Here is a 20953-nt window from a genome sequence, read left to right on the forward strand (position 1 = left end):
GAAACATTCATGAGACAGGCTCTTGATGCTTTTCAGAATAGAAAGAGGCAAAGCCAACAAGCAGAGTTTTTTAGATGAAGAAGATCAGTTGTGAACTCCAAGGGAAGATGATGCTGATTCTTTGCAAGAAGACCTTTTGTGACTTGTTAAGGGTCTAGGCAGTCCTATCCATGAGTCATGGACTTGGTTAAATTATTGGATTGTACAGAGGATGTATTAGTGTTTGGTAGCACTTTTTAACTCTTGCAGTTATAGCTGGCCAAGTGCTCTTTTACCCAGTTGGCTATTGGTTCTTCTAGAAAAGAAGAACTTCCAGTGCCAAATGTTACCTGAGAAGAAACTGACTATCAACCATTGTGTCTTCCAATATGTTGAGACATCTATGGCTGGAGCCCTCTCTTTCTTCTTCCCCCTTGCCACCTTTCTTTTTCTTTTAGACTGTTACTATTTTCCTGTCCTCTTCCACTCCACTCCTTACTGGTTTTGGCTGTTAAAGGACTCTGGAAAAGTGGTAGTCTCTATGTGCAAACCATACTTGCTAATTGCCATTTCTTGTAGCATCTGTGTCCTTGTCTGGTGTTTAGCACAATAAATTCTCTTTGCAACTTGGAGGTAGTGTAGTGAATGCCACAGAAATGAGACATTCATAATAATCCTTGTGATTCTGTTATCTGGTAAAAAAAGAAAAAGAAATCTTTTGTTTCCAGCATAATTTACTTTGGAGTGGTAGGAGGACACATGCACAAGCCAAGTTACAATTTTTGTTCCAAAAATAGATTTATGGCATTTGGATGTGTTATTCGGGCGTGGAGCTCTGTAACACTGTTGTGTGTTTGGGACTCAGTTTTTAGCTTATCATAGCTGAACAACAACACTGAGGTGGAGAAGTTCTAACTCCTGTAGCCTGTGTAGTTGTTTTTTTTTTTCCATTTCATTGAAGTCTTGCAGTTAGTCATTGTTAGTTCTTTCCTGGAAGGCATACAGCTCTTGGTTTGATAGCCCTTGAGATAAAACCAAGGCGCTGCTCTCGCCTGGTTCCTCTCTCTGTTACCCCTCTAGCTGAAGCAGCCAAATTTAGATTCTGGATTTGCTTTACTGAAGAGCACCTCCCTGTTTCTTTCCCCCTGCCCCAGAAGTTCAAATGGGTTGTTGCTGTGAACAAGATTCCAGATTGTTACTGCTGCCTTTGTGCTTGATGTCACAGCAAGAGCTGGTAATAGGGCTACAAAGCCTTTCTGATAAGTGAGAGCCCTTAAAACAACACCATCAAGGGTTTTTTGAAGATGGAATGAGTCTTGTCTGTGGGAATTGGGGCTCATGGAAATAAATTAATAAAGTAAGCATATTTTTGCTTAATGGGAAAAGAAGAATCAACTTCTTGGCAGAAAGAGTGACGGAACATTTTAAAACTGTCAAGGCTGCTGATACTCAAGTTGTAATCTTAGATACAACAATCTGGGTTCCTGTTCTTGCCATTAGATGTCACCAATAACAATTTCAGAAGGATATGATCCTTTGCTGTGAGTCTACCCTTCCTTTTTTGAGGAGTCACTGAGTTTCTCATGTCTCTTCTCACTCCTGGTACAGGATCACTGGCCTGAAAGGAAGGGAGAAATGTCTTCCATAAATATTCAATAAATATTCTGTAGAGTTGTGTTTATGTAGGTTGGTTGCACTGGTTCACCAACAAAGTAAAAATCAACACAAGACTTAAATTCTTATTCCAAAGCTGCATCTTGGTGATAATTTCCTGCTCTTCCCTAGTGTGGAGGTCTGACCTTGGCCAGCTGCTTTTCTATCTACTCTTCCTTAATGGGATGGGGGAGAAAATAGTAAGAAAAAGCTCAGTGATTGAGACAATGACACAGAAATCTTGCTAGCTATTGTCACGAGCAAACCAGACCTGAATGGAGAAGATGAAATTTATTGCCAATTAAAATAGATGTGAACGGTAATGAAGGTGTACAAAATTAAGACAGCTGCCCACGTCCATGGGTGTAGGATGGGATTTCACAGGATGATGATGGTCCTCCCTTTTCCCGGTGGCAGTCCAGAAGCTGTGGCTTCGAAGGCCTCCGCCCAGGTCTGGGTGTTGGTGTCTGGCACTCCAGACACACTCGCTGTCCCTGAGGGGAAGCTGTTTCATGTCCCTAATTGCGCACTGGCTACCTGAGTGACAGGCACGAGGCACTGGTTTGTTTCTCAGCCCTGAGGCAGAAAGGTGTTTTCCGTGTTTTCCCTGCCTGTGTTTGGCACAGATTCGCTGGAGCTGGGCTGTGGGATCAGGTGACTAATCACCTATAAGCCCACTAATTAAGCAATGGGGTAGGCTAATGGCATGCTACAGCTGACTGTGACATGCTGGGCGGGCAGCTGAGCCCTGCTCAGGAGCTCCAGCGGCCCTGATGCCGTGGAGTGTCGTGGTAGTGGGAAACACCCATTCCGTGGAGGACAGGTCAAATTTATTCCTTCGATGATGAAGTAGTAATTGGGCACAAAGTTATTTTGGGGAAAATAGTCTTTGGATTAGTCCTTTAACAATTTTTAAGAAATTTTTAAAACAAACTCTCACTGTAATTGATCCCTGGCTTAAACCATGAGGAGCTAAATAGGAATTTGTGACCCAGAATCCTGCCATGGCTCTTCCCTAAGCGTGCTGGACCAGGGGGAGGCCTCCTGCTTTCACAGATAACACCAGGCCTGAGTAACCCTGACATTTGATAGGGGAAAAATAATTTTCTTTATCAGACAGCTGAAATTGGAAATTGCAGGGGGAGCAGAGGAAGTTCTGGGAGAGGTAGCATTAAAAATACTGTGTTATTATTCTTCAGAAGAGGCTTTATGTTGCAAGAGCATGTCTTGGACAAAGACATCGAATTCCACCTGCTGTTTCTTTGTGTTTAAACTGAGAAAGTAATACATGTTGAATCAAGGGTGTATGTGTTTTTCACCATTGCTAGCATTTCTCTTGATGCTGCTTTTGACAACAGCAAGAGCAGTTGCTGGAGGTGAGGCACAGCGGGGCTGCCGTGCTCCAGGTGGCACAGGAAGAGGTCTTGGAGAAGGAGCTGCTGCCCAGGGCACTGGTGCTGTGCAGATTTACAGTACCAGTTTGATTCCTGCGTAGTGGCAATGTTCTTTGGAAAAGCTGAATTGAATGATGCAATTTAGTGCGTGACTTCGGGGACTCTGAGGGAGAGATGAGCTTGTGGATGTGGCTTCTGCAGGGAGAAGCAAGAGCAAATTATTCTGGAACCCAGATGAAGTACATGCCTCTTATTTTCAGCTGAGTTTTAGTGAGATCAAGGTATGGCAAGCTGAGCAGATAATGCAGGATTTCGTATCACTAATGTAAAACTGTTGGAAGGTTTTCTTTAAAAATGTAAAAACAACCAAGAAAAAAAGAACTCCCAACAAAACCCACTAGCAAAGGTATTAATTCAGTGACATTAAAAAATCCCAAAAGTTCAATTTTTCTACTGTCGGAAATGAGATCACATGCTCTTGGCTACTATATAGAGAGCCCAGGTAAACCAAGTGCATTGATTTCAACCAAACAAATGCAAGAAACTGTTAAATAATGTGAGCTGTTACAGCTTACTTGAGCAGGCCTGGTTTGAAGAAAACAGCATTTTTATAGGCAAGAACTAAACATCTAAGGAAATGTTAGACTTTTCCAATTTTGCTTTCCAGGATGACCACAAAATTGAAAAAAAATGGGGGTGGTTTTTCCCTGAGCTGTATTTTGATAGGAGCGTCTTAAGCTTCCCTGGGAGAAGCAGCTAAATGCAGGGCTGGTGTCAATCTCCTGCATGCCATCAGGTGTGTTTATCTGGATAATACACCAGCGAGATGGAAACATAATCAGGCTGCTTTGGTATCCTCTGCTTGCCGGCTTGCATTTTACTGGAGAATCCCGTAAAGCCTTGGGCCCTGCTGGTGATTGTCAGGGCTTTCAGGGCTCCTGGCACCCACATGCATAATGCATGCACGGCGTGCAGGTGACAGAGACGGGGCTCAGAGAAGGGATTGCAGTAAGACTAATAGGTTTAAGGAAATAGCATTTTTTGCTTCTTTTAAATAATTGGGTTTCTTTCGTTTCTAAAATGTCTGACAGTTTTTTGCTTAGCACAAAGCGCTTTATATTCTAGGTCTTGCCTCCCAGATAACTGCTATTCTCTCTTTCCCCTTCTGTATTTACCACTGGCTCTGTCATGTGTAGGGTATAACAAGGTTTTATGAACACCTGCTTTGCATTGTTCAGGGTCTTTTCCCTTTTTTTTTTTTTTTTTTTTCCTTTTAGCAAAAACCCCACAAGCCTTGCTGAAAAATACAGGGAGAGTACCAATAGGCTTTTGAGCAGGTGTCTGGGAGCTGCCTTGCCAGGGTGTACTGAGGAGCTGAAATTTGTCTGACAGTTTTTGGCCAAGGGCCTGTCTTTGCCCTGAAAACTGTCTCTCATGGCATTGTGGACTGTGGATTTTGGTTTACTTACAAAAAGCAGTCCAGTTTATAAGGGTGGATTGAGTTTGCTACAAGCAACTGCACTTGCTTGCAACCTCTTCCAGTCAGAGGTGGAGTAATGTTAGCCTTGAGGATCTGCCTTATCTGGGTTTTATTGTGTTGTTGCTCTGGTAACAGCAAGTCTTATACCTTTATTAAAGGAAGCAGGGATATTTTATTTTACTCTCTAGACTCCAATCAAAGGGAAGTTTTGAGGTTTCCTTCTACCACATTTTTGCTGTTAGTGGAAAATTTGTACTTGCTCTGCAGAGAGCAATTTCAGTCTAAAGAAATAATCTTTTTTGTTTTAACTTTGGCAAATAAAGATCAGGACTTGCAGGAATACTTCATGTCTGTATTCTAAGTAAAACCTTGTTTTTTAATCCAGTTTTTAAAAATGGGGAAAATTCTACAGGAAACTTGAGGTCAGGAAGAATTAAACCTTCTTAAGCACTTTGTATGCACTCAGTGCCATACTGTTTTATCAGCTTCAATTCATAAATCATCTCCAAGGCTTTTGACTGTTTTGGAAACAGGTCTTGCAGTGACAAGGCAGCTGTCAGGAAAGTTTGCTGTCTCGAGCTGTCACTGTGGTTTTCTGTGTCCTGTTATAAAGTTATCTTGAGGCAGTGCTTGAGGTGGTCCCTTGGTCAAGTCACACATTTATTGTACAGGCTCTGAATCGGGAAAAAGCACAGATGATCAATTGGTAAAGAAAAACATCTGTGATGCTGCCATTGGTTTTGGAAGCTTCTCTGTGCATACTGTTGCAATATACTAGTACCCTGCTTTGAATGGGCTTGGTTTTGCTATGTCCATTCAAAGAAAGGCATTTATTTTTGCTGCTTCAGTTGAAATCCCTCTTGCCCAGTGTTTCTATTCAGAAAAATTGTAAAGCCTCATCAGAGGGCTACTGTTTCATCTGAATTCTGAAGCAGTCGATTTTGGTGTTCGTGGATTAGGATTGAGTACAGTTTTAGTTATTGTTTTACTGTAATTTAATTTGATCTATAGTATTAAAACCAGAATTCTCAAATTAAGTGTTCATTGTTGTGTTTTGTTTTTCTTGCAGGGAAGTTACCCAGTGTGGGAAGATTTTATAAATAAAGCTGGGAAACTGCAGTCTCAGCTTCGGTAAGTTTTATGTTACACAGTCAAGATCCCCTACAGTTCCTTGGATGTGCAAACAGTAAGATTAAATGCAGCTTTTGCAAGGGTAGTTTTCTAAGCAGGTCATAGTAAAATTGTGCATATTTCTTAGTCAACACCTGCATGTAATTTTTTAAATACGACTACTGGTATTTTAATGTATTTACATAATTATGTACGTAATAAATGTAAAATGGGCTAAATTTCATGGATTTTGATGAAAAATGGGAAAAATAGTTTATTGTTGTTTAGTGAGCACACATTTGGAGTTAGGTCTACGTTGCCCTTTTTATTAGTGTAGAATACAGAGGGGTTATGTTGGAAGAAGGCTCAAAATATTAAAAAATCTTTGGCAGCCTTAACAGCATTTTTTTCAGACTTAAAAATTAAGGGAATTGCATTGCTGGATTGGTGATTATTAAAACTTAAGGGTTTGCAGTATACTTAGAAAATGGCATTCTGTATGTTTTAATATATGGCAGATGTATCATACTCAGATCAATTCCACCTCTAGAATTTGTTCATTTGTAAAATTTGTTTCTCCTAATACAAACTCCATTTCCTCACAATTCTCTCCAAACCACAGTCTCTTCTCTGCTGTATAAAGCACCAGGATTTTTCCTCAGCAGCTGTAGTGGTAACAGGTTATTGGCAGTCTGGTTTGTGGTTCCATGTTGCATTATGAACCATTCCCAATGAAGCTGGGGTTAGCTTCATTTGCCCTAAACAGCTGGAATATGCTGTTCTGCTACACCATGCCTATCATGCCACACTTCCATGTGTTTTTTTTTTCCTTTTCCAGCAGTCATGTCACAGTGAGTATGGAAGATGTAGAGGAAGTAGAGAAAGAAGATAAATGGAGAACTTTCCTAGCCTTTTGTACTCTTCAATCACAGGCCTTCTGGGATGACATGAGACATAGTTTTGTTTATTTCCCAGTTCTGTGGAGCTGCATTCAATCAGTGCAGTGCTACAGGAACATGCAAGCAGGCAGCTTGAAAGCCTGTGTTCGAGGATTTGCTGTTTGTGTCTAGCAAATGTGAGCCTTTTGCTGCTGTTTCATTTCTGCGTGCTCTGATAAAGAACAGCAGATGTCATTTGAGCTGGAGCCAGGTCTTTCTGGATCTTGTTACTGGGGAAATGGAACTTTGTTATTAGCAATATAATTAATAATTAACAGCATAGTACATGAATAACAGTGTGACCCATGAGTTTGGAAGATGAACATCACAAATAGTGTTAAGGAAAATTCTAGAAAAGATTTTCTGGTTCCAGAGCCCAGTATTGCTAGCTAGCTGTCAGGGTGGGGGGTTTGCCCTCCCTTTAATCCCTGGGCATGTGGAGAGTCCTTTTGCATTTGCTTGGTCCTCTCACACCTGGGGTGTTATTTTCTGTGTGTGTTCAAATCTTTTGTGCTGTCAGCAGGCCATTTACTACACTGCCAGTTATGTGCTCTGTACCTTGAGCATATTTGGAGTGAGACTTGCATAAAATCTGACCTAATTAAGCAGTCCTGTGGTCTTTCTGGCTAAGGATCAGCTTCCCTGCAAGTCTGCTGGGTTTTTTGAGGCTAGCAAGGAGCTGATGAAACAAAGTGAATATGATAGTCCCTGTTCTGGATTTTGCTTGAAAAGGCTGATTGACGCAGTCAGGAGAGAAAATCAGAGTTACTGTTAGAAAAGATGTGCAGAAACAGAACCATGAGGTAACTGTGGAGAGGGCACAATTGGGCTTTACCTGTAGAGCCCTGGCCTACTTTCTCTTTAATTGGGTCAACCAGACTATAAACCTTCAGAAATCAGGACTGACCTGAGGTGTTGAGGGCTCTGGGGCATGCTTATCTAGAACAAATGTGTCTGGAAAATTGTAACTCACGTTTGCTGTCCACTTGAACAGATGTGTGGTCTGTGGGTGCTTTCGAAACATGGAGAGAGATTGGGCTGGTGAGGTTGACACCTTGGATTGTGAAGTCTGAGGTTGCTGGTGTACCTCACAGGAAAGATCCTGTTTGGATGAACACTAGATCAGAAAGGGATTTTGTTTATTTTGGGGGTTTGGGGATTAGTGGGTTTTGTGGATTTGAGTTGTTTTGTGTTTTTCTTGAAATGGAGGGGTTTTTTTCCTTTTCCCATTTTTCCATTTGTCCAGGAACTGCAGACCAGTCTGATTTCCTAGAAATTTCTGTTTCAAGGGATGCTTATGCTCCCCACGTGAAAAATTCAGGGAATTGTTTGGCCAGGATCCCAGATAAAAGAAAGTTCCTGCATGTTTATTCTTAAAATACGCATGTTCCCTGAAAATAGCAGTGGCTGTAATTTGTTCGCTAATGGGTGAAGTATAATGTGTGTTAGATTTGTTTTTCATGTTTGACTGCTTAATATTACTTCATCAGAGGAAATCAGCTAGAAGGAGGGTGGCTGTGCGCTTTTGAAACAGCACCTGTCCTGTGCAATTCTCAGCATGGAATTAGTGTGGCTGCCTACAAGTCCATAGTGCTAACACAAAGCAAGGAAGGGATTAAGAAATGAAGGAGGGAAAAGGCTAAGTTCAGATATAAAAGAGAATACTTTTTGTGGCCTCTGCAAGTTCACAGTGTTATTCTTTATAAGCCTAAATGTTTTTGGCAGTAATTAAATAGGCATCAATGAGACACTGCTAATGTTTTGTTATCTGTATGCATTTCAGGACTACAGTAGTAGCAGCTGCTGCCTTTTTGGATGCCTTTCAGAAAGTGGCTGACATGGCTACTAATACACGTGGTAAGCAGATGTGTCAATATTGAGTTTAACAGAATGCTGTGTGGTTTATGCCATTTGTTGTAATAAAAAGAAGTCTTAACTTGTTACATTGACAAGCAGATCTGTGAGACATCTGTTAGATGGACTTGCACTTTGAAAAAGTGGCACGTGAAAAAGGAAGTTGTCTTTACTGAAAAAAAATGCTGGAAACCTGTAATTTAAATGTGTCATCAATCATGTGAACACTTCTTAATTACCATTTGAATTATACATTGATGAATAATATTTTAGAAAGCAAGATTTACAGAAATCTGTATTCACTCACGCTTCTGTACCTTGTGTAAATGTAAAAGGCTTGATAGTCAGCTGGAATAAATAACTGTAGGGCTTCTGGAGACAGAGCAGATACTGGCTGATGCTATGGCCTTTGGGGTCTACCAGTAATGATGACAGGGACCTGTACTTATATCTTTGAGCAAAGACTTCGCTTGTCCTTACCCCTTAAGTCTGATGTTTTTGGTCAAACTGAATTTTCCTGGGCTGTGGGCTTCTCTAGGTAGCAGTCTCAGCTTATCGGCGTGCTTGGAGAGCCAAAATAGTGCAGCTAGCATTCTTTCCAGACTACTGAGTTGGAAGGAGACAAAAGGCTGCTTCTCTCTGATGCTGGATTCCTGGTGACCAAGGCATCATGTGCAGATGTCCCTGCAGTGGTGTAGGGCATTCCTAGTGACAGCATGGTCACTGTCCTTGGACTGCTGCTGAAGAGTAAATCCAGAGTGCGGATAAATCACTGCTGAGGGAGTAGCTCTTGGTCACCTCTAAGGGTTTTGTACCATTTTTTAAAGTCCTAATGTGCTGTTGACATTTGACTTGGAGAGTAAGAAACTAATATTGCTGATATGAAGAGTGTCCGTTCCCATTAGCAGAGTGCAAGCTCAGTCAGACTTCCCTTACCTCTGGCTGACAGGAGCTGCTGGAGTGAGTACCAAGTCATAGAATGACAAGAGGGAAGAATACATTTTTTTCCTGTCTGAAGCTAATATTTATATTCTGATAAGAAGTTCCTCATTATATGTATACCTACTGTAAATTATAGGTAATCTACTCACACAAAATAATAAATGTGACAGAAAGTGGAATAAACTAAGGATGAGACCCAAGGCAGAACTTAACTTGGGTTTCTAACATGTCCTTCATTCAAGAATGTTCACTTTTCTTTCTTCTGCCTTCCCCAAGGGGAAACAAAGTAAACTACCAAAATCCTTCAGACTCTTCTTCTAGCTATGCTGGCAGGCTTATAGGCCTTTCATTGAGATACCAGCATGACTGGAACTTTCCCACTCTCAAACAAAAATGGCTTGTGTGGGTTTTTGAAGGGTATTTTACACTTTCTGCTGTGTTGTGTCTTGTCTCTTATCTCTTCGAACACATCCTTTACAAAAGGAGCTCTGTGAATCCAGGCATGCCAAATTTGTATAGATCCTCTGTTCTGTCTTCCCTGACTGAAAGGATAGAAGAGAATTTTGGTTTTATTTTTAGAAAGTGATGTTCTGGGCAATGAATCAAAACTCAAAAAAAGGTTAGCTGGTGGTTCTGATCTGCCTCCCAACCCAACTTCCATTTGTGCCCATTCAGGTTTATCTCTGAGGTTTCAACTTGGTCCTTTAATAAATACAGATCATTCTATCTTGCTGTGATCAGGGATAAACACCTGTCTCCATGGAAGGTGATGGAAAAAATCCCTATGACTTAGGAGGGCACAGTTCAATAAAAAATGTGTTTTGCTGTTAGTATAAGGAATTCTATTCCAAAACTGAAACAGAACAAACAGTATTTTTATTCTGTGGTGTGGGAATTCTAACAGGCACTCAGTTTTCCCTTTGAGGGGTTACCTAAAGTGAAAAATTCTTTCTTAAATTTTGCCTGTTACTTATCCAGTTTATAAAATTATGTGTCTGATTGTCTAATCAAACATCTGTCTGTGTTTCACATTGTTTAGAGGGTTAACAGATACACCAAAGTTTACAGTTAACAGATTAACCAAAGTCAGACAAGTTCATGTTCAGTTGCTGAGGATATATGAGACTTGTGTAGCACTTCCCATGACAAAGGCAGAGAGGTTGGTGTGTTTTCTATGGTGAGGCTGGTTTATCATTGCATGAGCCAAATGCTTCTTCTGGAAGCTAACTGTGTATGAAAATGCTGAAGCAGGTGCCTGCTCTGGAGGGACAGTGTTAGTTCCTTGTAGGATGACTGAAGTCTTGTGAAGCTGGGTGCTGCCTTTAATTTGTAATTGCTTGTAGTTCTACAGAAAGTGGCCTGTTATTTTAAGACTCACTGATCTAGTTGATGAAAGTGTTTTGTCAATCAACAGAAGAACTCTGGCTACTCTTTAATCTGTTTGTATCAGCATTAGCTTTTAAAGGAAAAAAAAGTGTTTGCATGGATATATGTGTCCATACACATGCAAGGGGAGACAGTCTCCAGGTGCTCAAGAGTGAGAGCTTACTTCCATCATTGCTAGTCCGTGTTCCAACTGGTATCCTTTCTTTGTGTGCCATTACTGCTTTTCCAAAGCACTGCTTTTTTCCTAAGCACACAATGCACCAAGGGAGTCTTTGCTCTTTTGGTGCATTGCTCTCACCATTCCATTTACTTCCTTCTAATCCTGCAGTGGTAGTGATGTTAATCTTCACATTCTCATCTGGAGCTCAGATAGAAGGCATAATTGGAGCTCTGCCTGTGGTAAAACCTATGATTGGATGAGTCAGATAACCTGTACTTTGCTCTATTTTCTTCCCTTTGTAGCTTCTGAAATAGGAAAAACCCTGAATGTGAAGTAGCTGATGTTTTGTGACTCGATACACAAATTAATTTCCCAACCAGCTCATTTCAGCTTTTGCTTCCTCCTTTGCTGTCTCTCCATTTAGATGTGCATCAACCCAAAGGTGTCTTTTTTGTTTCCTCAGTTCAGTTCCCTCGGTTCAATGCTTTGATTTTAGCCTGACAAGGGAAAACACGGGGAAAGTAGTTCTGATGCGTGTATCTCCAAAATGTTAGATTTCTGTAGGTCTGGTCATCTGAGAATCGTCATTTGAATGGGGGAGATTAAATTAGCAACATAACTTGACAAAGTAATGCTAGCTGTATAGCAGTGTGTGCTGTTTTTGCTGTTACCAGAGATTTTTGAAAACCAAATTCCTTCAGATGTTTTGATTTCTGAGCCCTGACAAAATAGAGACATCTATGTAGCAGTTTTTGTTACTCAAGCTGCATCTGTTTGGCATACAGCCCGGCTGAACTCAGTAGACTGCAGTGGAATCTGTATTCTCTCTCACTATGATTATTAAAGAGAATGCTGACAAAATATTTAATGATTGAGATACTTCAGGGTACCTTTAAGTCTTTAATATACTTTGAATAGTGTACCAGTAACTCTTGAATATCTTAAAAGTGAGGCTGCCTTTTGGGGAGATATGTGCTCATGAGTTTTAGTTCAAGCTTTTCTTACATGACTTATTTTTTTCAATGTTTGAGATTCTGAATGTTTCTACCGGCATCAATTGTAACTGAAGCATGGAAGAAATTTAAATCTAATTCTGTTTACCTGATTATTTGGCAATAAAAATATATTCTGTTATGAAGGCAAGAACTGTGCATCCCAAATACTGTGTGTTTATATGTGATATATGTTTATAAGTTGGCTTTCAACAGTATGTAAAAGGGCATGTGTAAATTACTATGCTTTTCTAGTCTTCTTCTGCCTCTGCTGAATTTGAATGTCCTTTGTAGATAAGTACTAGAGCTCAGGAACCTGAAAAAGTAGGTGTGAAAAGTAACTATCCTCCTTGTGTTATGAAGGAGATTAATGTGAAGATATGCACCCTTCTTCCGTATCCACTTAATACACCATCAACAGCTTCCGTGGATAAAACCCTGCCCCAATCTTGCCTACCTGCATCTGCACAGGTGTAAATTAAAATTTATGGAAAGATGATCTAAAAGCTTTGATTTACCCAAGCTTAAAATTGATCTTCAAAGTGAGATTGTTAATGAGGCAGCTGATCCTCAAGTCTTGTGGTTTTTTGTTTTTCATTCATATTGAAAGGTTTTGCATATACATAGGTGTGTTTGATATTAGCAGATGAGTTAAATGGCTTCAAGAGGGTGTCGGTCTATCACACAGCTTTCTCTGGCCAGTTGGATTCCATGGATTGTAATGCTGTTTGAAGTTCCCTCTTGGCAAGTGCTACTAGAGGTATGTTTTCCCTGCCTTTGGTAATTCTGACATCTAGTATGTTTTCCATCTCTTTCATTTTACAGATGTCTGAGAGGATTTTAAGGCAATGCAGAGTTGCAGGAAATTCCACTTGAGTGGGAGACCCTCTCTGCACACCGAGGGACTTGAGATCAGAGTGGATACTATGGATAGTCAGCCAGCTACCAAGGGGCACTGAGTAGATTTGGAAGCAAAACTCAGCCTGTGTCTGCATGACATGCAGCAGCAGCAGGGTATCAAAATCAGCATAGTAATTTTAATGTTACCCTTTTGAGGGGCTGGATATATCAGTGTGGAAGATGTGCTACATTAAAGCGCCTGTACTTTTTTCAGGCCTCATTGAGTTTCAACAGCACACAAAAATGTTAATATGGTTTAACAGTTTTACTTACAAAATTAAATTTGATTAATATTTCTGAGTGTCTACGTCAGGTAGCTCTTCTGTGACACTACTCATTGACTGCTCTTCACGTTTAATAAGGCTACTTAAAATAGTAACCTTGCTGCAGATCAGTGTTCCTGGGCAGACTCTGCATCCATGTTGCTCCAGGTAGTGTGTAAGTACCCCTTTAGACAGTTCTTAATCTGGCTGGTCCATTTTTATATTAGCCAAGATCTGTATTTTATGTATTGAAGTGGTTTTCCAAGGTGACAAGCTGCACAAAGTTTAGCAGGGCTGAAATTATCTGTGATCTCCCAAGCAAGTGTGCTTTGGCCTCCTGAACCAATATCTCGTTCACTGCAAACATGGCAGTGTGACCCAATGTATGGTAAAGTCTTGGTGCTACAGCAAAATGTAATGGACTGTACTGAAAGGTGTTTTTTATTGATCTATTTATTTTCATGGAGGGTAAAAAAAAAAAAAAAGAAACAGAAGTGAAGCCTGGGGAGCTTCAGAAGGACACCACAATCTTCAGCAGTATACCTAAAAGCTGTACAACATTTTTGAAATAGACTGCTTTGCTCCTGGCTATGTACTAGGGAGATGTGATGGGTATCTGTGCCTAATTTCAGGGTGAAAACAAAGCTGGTCACAAGAGGAAAGGCATTCTCATTGTCCAATTCCTTTGTCTGACTCCTTGAATTTCAGATGTTCATACACAAATAGTAAAACCTTTGTTTGAGCTGCCTGTCAGTTAAGATAAGGCTTTGTAATAAGTACTTATTCCTCCTGTGGAGTCTTTGAAGAAAAATGCTGCAGTCCAGACTTTTTCTTTGTGGATTTTCGTATATAAAATGATGGGGAAGAAAAGTATTTAAATGAACCATTCAGTCTTCCATTATGTTTTCATGAAGATGATGCAAAATACAGGACCAAAATCAGGATCACGAGCAGATAATTTTGAAGATGGAGGTATATTACATATCTGTTGCATTTGGAGAAGTGGGAGTTGGATATTCTGCTTTACAGCAGCTAAAACTACAAATCACAAAGGCCATGCTGTGTTATTTGCTGCTTCTGTGTTTCCTGTCTTTCTCTAGACCAGTTCAAATGTCAGCCCATGTCTGTCAACAAGTGTGTCACCCTGAAAACTCCTCTTCTGATGTGAGCCTGCTTGGCTGGAGCAGTCAAAATGGGGTGAACATCTAAAATGCTCAAACCAAGAGAACTGGGTTGATTGATGACTAGATTTTATACTTAAGGGCTTGAAAGGGCTGCACTGCAGGTACAACCTGGCCATTGTCTTTTCTTTGGGTGAGTGCAGACATTGCAGTATAAAAAATGTTACTTGTTTATGCCTTTTTTTTTTAAGACAAAATCTAGGTCAGGGTCATTGACAACATTTGTTCTGATTTGTCCCTACTTAAGGAGAAATATTCAGGGCAATAGACAAAAATAATTTCTATAATAACTTATACCGTCAGATGCCCCTTGGTACAGTGCAGAGATTCACACAGGAATGGAGTTTGCATTTGCCCAAGTATTTTTTTGAGCTTGCTTAGGTGCTTACTAAGAGTCTGAAATGTTAGGAAGGGGAGTAAAGCCACCAGGTGATTGTGTGTGCTAAATAGAAAAACTGAAAGCAAGACCAGCTTCTATGAGGAAGAAAAAAAAAAAAAGGGCAAGGGAAGAAGAAGCAAACAAAGTACTTTCTTTAGTACTTCATCCAAGGAGTGGGCCAGTGTGCTAAGATAGGAGTGGCTGGACTTTTTTCACATGATTGAATGTAAGTCTGCTCACTATCATCTGAATTGGAAATCTTTGGGAATGTGGGTAGGGGGAACAGCTCAGAGTTAATTTTTCATACACTTGTCGTGGTTCTTACACAGCTGTGTTGCTTTTAGGAGGGTAATATCAGATCCTGGTTTTTCTGAAGGCTTGGGATGGATGGATTGATTGTTGTTTCCAGCTACATGATGAATTTATATCTCTGTGGGCATCTTCACACAGAGCACCTACACTTCAGTAACTAAATACTGGTTTTGTAGCTGTAAAGAATTTTCTGAGTCTTGGCAACAGAACCAAACTTTTAATGTCTTAAACATCCAGTTTGGGAAGTAATGAGGATAAATCATAAGTGGCTCTAGATTTCCTTCAGATAATTTATTAGTTTAGAATCAAAGATGCAAAAGCATCCTTTTGATGATGGGATGTGGATTTGAAAGTGGAGGCTGAGGTTTTGGTTGTTGGTTGGTTTTCCCAGTGTAGCACATGTTTCTGTGGTGGGAGATCCCCTTTCAGGCTAATTCAGGCAGCCTTTTGATGTGATAAATTACTAGTTGGCATGTAGTTACAATACTGTAGTAATCACAACAAGAGAGTTGTTGCAACTCTTATTTATTTTTAATCTGTCACCAGTTGGGTAACAAAGGTAGCTGAAGTTCTGTTCACATTGAGTTTTATTTAGTATCTTTTTTATTAGCCATATGAGAGAAAGGGAAGTTCTGTGTGGTGTGGGAAGAGAATTAGAAAATCAGTTCAGACTAAGCAAGATTTTTTTCTGTGAAAAAGGGTAGTGCTTCTTGCCTCATGGACCTTGCCCATAACAACCTGTGGAGGCTACAGAGCAGTTACTGAGCTTCTGTGGCCTCATGCTTTGTGCCTCACAGCTGTCTGGAAACGCAGGTTTGGGGGTTGCCATTTTGTTGGTCACCTTAATGGTGGCTTCCAAGAGGACATGTGTTGGTGAAGTATCAGATTGGGTGCTGTTAGCTGGCTTCCTGCAAACTTGCCAGACCTCTAGGGGTGTGAGTGTGGATCTAACCAGAATCCTGCAGTTAATGCAACCTCATTACACCCTAATCCATGTCCTTGAACCACTTGTGAAGTTCCTTTGTATCAGCAAGGCAATTTGTGTAAAGGCTGTGATACAAAATGTGTGCTTTCACTTGGGGTGTCTTCTCCAGTTCCTCAGTCTATTCCTACCCTGGCTGGACAAAAACCATGTTTGTTTCTAATGACATAAGAGAGCTATACAAAAAGTGAAATGACAAGCTGCAGCAGACTTAATTGCAAGTGGAGTGTCCATAACAATGGACTCCATCTAAACATTAACAAAAGCAGTAACAAAACTCATTTTCAAAAGCAGCAGTGGCATTTGCATTGTCTAACAGGTTTTGGTTTTTTTTTTTTTTTGCTTTCCATAATTCAGGCTGCCTCGCAGAATGATGCTCTTCCACACATTTTCACAGGTGTCAGGACCATAGATTGTGTATGTTCACTCTGTGTGTGTCCATGCAAACTAGTGTTCTACTGCCAGGTGATTTACTTGGTGATATGATTCATCTCATGTTTGCATACCTGCTGCTTCTCAGGAAGCAGTCTATGTTCATGGTAATAATGAGGTCTTGCTTAAAAATAGACCAGCTTCCTTCATTTTCTTGTCCTTCTGTTTGCTTGATGATTTGTCGGGTGTTGCCAGCACAAATGTTTGTCCCTGTTGCTGTGCAAGCTGTTCACCCCCTCCCTCCTCCCTTCTTAGTTTTCTTCAGTGAAGCAGTTCCCTGCTCTTTTCTTCCCTGGCTGATGTAGTAAAACCTGCCCTATTCAAGCTTATGGGCTCATTTAGAGAGGTGGGGAAGAGTCCCCACTGGTTCTTGAATTTCAGTAGAAAATTAAGCTCTGCTTGGGACAAAAAGTGCATTGTGCTGTGTGTCTTCCCTCTTCCACTCCCACGCATGATGGAGTCCAACCTGTAGAACTACTTCTGAAAAGTTAAAATAATATAATTACCTCACTGTTTAATTTCACGGCTCAGAGTCCTCCCTCTTGTCTTTGTGCTTTCTGCAACAGTTTTTTTCTACAGATTAATCTGTGACCTGCCCTGCATTCATATTGGTGTTTTGGACAGGGTGGAGAAGGAAAGGAAGATGGGCTGTTTCCAAAGGAGCCCTGGGTTGTGACCTGACAGTACTTCCTGTGAAATGTTCGGACTCTCTGTACTTATATACATGTTTAAATCTTCCTACTGCTTTGCAGTTGGTGCTTGTTTTGTTGTTTTCACATGGGCTTCTTGCATGTAAAAACACGTATATTTTGCAGTCTAATGAAGCCATTGAAAAATGCTACCACCTTTCCAGCAGCCATCCCAACTCAAGCTTTGTGGAAACCACTTCAAAACTAGGAACAGTGGCAATTGTGTGCATGGGCACGTTCATTCGCAGTGTCATGGGGTAGAAGAGGTCTGGGTTTGTACAATCAGCCTCTGCAATTGTTGTGAATTTCTCCTCTCCCGCAGCACTTATTACTATGTAAAATTGAAATCTGCATGATTTCCTGCTGTGAGCGCCTGTGCCGAGGGACTGGTTTCTATAGTAACTAATATCAAGGAGCTGGCTGGGGCTTCAGTTTGGAGCGGTATTTGAGCCTGTTTTGCAGTTTGATGCAACCCTGTGTGAGTACTTGATGGATGACAAACAAGCAGTCAGGTTTGTGGCTGCCATTACTACAGTAGTAGTGGTGTGCACCTCGGCATGTACACTGAGGGCTAAAAATAGGCATTTTGCAGAATGGAGTTGGAGGTGAGGAGGGGGTTATCTTTTTCTCCATTACCACTCCCCTCCCTTGCAGAGCTGCCGAATGGAAACACTGAAGAATAAATCAATGAGTATTTGTTCTGGAGTCACTTCAGCTCACCCCAAAGTGAAAGATATGCCTGGGAACTGGGTCCATTTTCTCCCAGGAGTGACAGCCATTGGTATTGCCATTATTCTGTTCTGAAGCTGAGCTGGTATTTGTTCTGCTGAGCAAGATAAACAGCATTGTTAATGTGTTTTCATCTGCAGGACCAGATTCTGCCCTTACTTAGGCCCAGACACACCTGCTTAATGTATTTGGTTTTGCAGGGTTAAGCAGGGGTTGGAGTGTGGAAGCTTGGCTGGTAGAGACTGTAAGCTTTCAGAGTGCTGGGCAATATTCAAAGCCTGGTTTGCACCATTTACAATTAGTCCAGAAAGGCATAATGGGGTCAGGTGCATGAAAATGAAACTGAATCTTCTATTCAGGGTCACTTCAAAAACTTGAATCATGTGATGGAGGTGAGAAAGGAATGCAGAGCAGTACTCACTGTCCAGACAAGTCCTTTACCTGCAGAAACTGGACGTAGGCAGGTAGCAATGGTTTGGTCTCTTTCTTCCTCACCCCAGTAGTTTCCCAGATTTATGAGGAACTGATTTCTGAGGCCAAACCTGGTCTCTAAAGCAAACTTGGGGCATTGATGAAATATAGTCTAAAGTGTGAAGATGTCATTTTGTATGACTGAAGGTTGTTTTTCCTGGCTGTGCTAGAAAAGGAGGTATATATCAGATGTGATTGTCTTCCAAGCCCTCTCCCCCCAGAAGCCAAGCCTCTGAGGAGAGGTTGTGTACCTGTAGACGTGGACACGAGTGTACATACACACAAGGAGTGCCATTTGCCCAGCCAGCTCAGGGGAATCATTGACTTGGCCACCCTCAGAGCAGCCTCTTACTTATTTGGTATTTAGGGATGCTGGAGCAGGCTGAGGAAAGTGAGTGTAGAGAGTAAGAAATGTATGGTGGACAAAGAGGATCTGGATATGTTGTACTGAGAATATTTAGGGGATATCTGCTGCACATCCATGGAAAAGCAAGGAGTTTTATTTTTAAAAAAAAATCTGTTCAGACAGGTCATCTTTTTACGTATTCAAGTCCATAGTAAAAGTATTACAGTGATTTTAAAAAACCCCATAAATTACTGGATTAAACTATTTACGTCAAGAGAGTAATGATGCATTTGAATAATCTGAGATAATTTGGCACTGAGATATGACCAGATTAACAGTTTGAGAAACAGGATTGAAAACTATCTTTAAGAATATAACTCATGTTGCTGAGAAATAGTCTTCACCTTTGTCCTTGTGTAGAAGTAAAAAATATCTCCCTTTCTTTCAAGCAGGTACTAAGCAGAGTGCTGAAATGAGAATCTTAGAGTAAGATTTTTTTTTTATATTTACACAATACAGTGACGGAAGTCCAGAACATTGAGTTGTTATAAATAGATGAAATCCGAAGTGCATTTAGTAAATACTTTGAGTGCATATTGTGATGGATTATCCCTGTTTTTAATGCTTGTTCATTTTCTGCTAGTTTGCAAAGTCACTGGAGTCCAATAGAGCACATTTCCATTGGATGCTATTGTGGCTGTGTATCCATTTTAAATCTAGGTTGTCTTGCATGGAGAATAGCAGCTCTGTGTGAGTGTTAGTCACTTTGGTTCAAAGGTAAAGAGTTCATGTGTAGCTCTTATGGAGCTGCTGCAGAGGCAGGAGCCTGAGCTGTTAATATAGTCAAGGGAATGTTTTAGCTATTAAGCTGAAATGTAGCTTGCTGCTGGGGAAATGAGTGTTGTCACTGAGTGTGTGCTGTGATGCAAAGCCCTCCCCAGACTGTTGGGTTCAAGTGCACAATGTGCGCTCAGGACGGATAATTGATTTAGACGAACGAAAGATTTTAATCTTTCATTGTAAGCTTGAGGCCGGCTTCACTAAGAGCTGTAAACTCCATTTTTCTCAAGCTGCACTTTCGCAAGTGTTGTACCTGTTTTCTCTGAAGTGGCTGCATGTTTTCAGAGACTCTGCTCTTCACAACATGTTTTCTTTGTTGGCAGCCTTACTAATTTAATGCGGCTTTCAAAATTAGGAGTGGGAGAAAAAGCCTTGTTCATGTGTGTTCCCAGCTGGGGTGAAAATACTAAACTTGTGGTGTGCATCTCTAGAGACAATGAAGAAGCTGGTTGAGATGTTACTTTAGGGTGACTTTTATGCACAATGTAATTAAGCTTAAAGTTTAGATCTGAGTATTTTATGTGCTTGTTAGAATGAAGCTTTCTTGTTAAGGTTTTATTTTAGGGTTAATAGGGTCTCTAACAGGAAAAAAACCTAATGCCTTCAGAAGAGCATACAAACACCCATCTGTCCATCATGAACATAGCTAAAAGATTTTTGAGCCTAAGTGACAGGAAGTCTGTCCTGTCCTCTTAGGTCAGTTAATGAAGGCTAAAGCTTGGTCAGTTTAAAAAATTCTCTATTCAATATCATTTCCAAAGCTCCTTGTCTCCAATGTTTTAACTGTTGCCTAATTTGTTTCAATTGGTCTGAATTTCAGCCTCTCTAGAGTTCAGTTTTTGAGGCCATGATCGCCATGGATAAAGCAATGCATGTTTTCTTGTTAATGCATAACTTTTGTTTACTTCAAGTTAGTCACAGTTTGGTTTCAGCTTATTTTCATGTGTGGGGTTTTGGTTTTTTGGAGTTTTTTTTTGTCTAAAAAGGAAGCTGGACTCAAAATTTGTGCCCTCTAGGTGGTACATAAGGTGAAAGATGTATGAATAGCTTTCTTTAAGAGAACAGGTCTCTTAGATGAAACATATTCAGCATGTAAAAAGCTTCTTGTGACCAATGGGAGTAAACATTAAACATTGATGATGCAGCTTTAAGTTGCATGGAAACAAACTGGGGCAAGTCAGTTCATTTTACCCTTGATTCACTGCTTCCAGCCGTTAGGAAAGGTTGAAGGGACACAAGGCAAACAGGAGTCTTTTCCTCCACCTTTTTCTTGTAATGACATATTTTGCCTCAAACAATACTTTAAGTAACTAGATGCACAAAATTTGTAATTCATAAAATTTATAATATTTTTTTGTTTTTTAAAAGAAAGCAATGCAATAACAGCAATTTACATAATTGCAATGATTTCTAGTTAAAGGGAGATCTAGTTCTGTTTAAAGGGAGAATAAAATAAAGACTTCCAAGCAGCGTGCTGGATTGTAGAGGTTTTGACATCCCCCAGGATGGAGGTGTGAAGTGGTAGTTTGACCCCAAGACTT

The 20953-nt window shown here is 40.5% G+C and overlaps 1 protein-coding gene across 29 annotated transcripts in view; it reads left to right on the forward strand.

The window, feature by feature from the left end:
- Positions 1-20953, forward strand: part of MTSS1 (MTSS I-BAR domain containing 1) — a 125815-nt gene that overhangs the window by 11197 nt on the left and 93665 nt on the right. For all 29 annotated transcript variants that reach the window (XM_086876194.1, XM_086877177.1, XM_086876718.1 and 26 more), the window contains exons 3-4: positions 5576-5637; positions 8338-8411. In XM_086876194.1, the coding sequence (XP_086732320.1) occupies positions 5576-5637; positions 8338-8411 (136 nt within the window). The remainder of the gene's footprint in view (positions 1-5575; positions 5638-8337; positions 8412-20953) is intronic.

The sequence above is a fragment of the Cyanistes caeruleus genome, chromosome 1 (assembly GCF_971803275.1).
Source record: "Cyanistes caeruleus chromosome 1, bCyaCae1.hap1.1, whole genome shotgun sequence".
In the NCBI taxonomy this organism is placed as follows: domain Eukaryota; kingdom Metazoa; phylum Chordata; class Aves; order Passeriformes; family Paridae; genus Cyanistes; species Cyanistes caeruleus.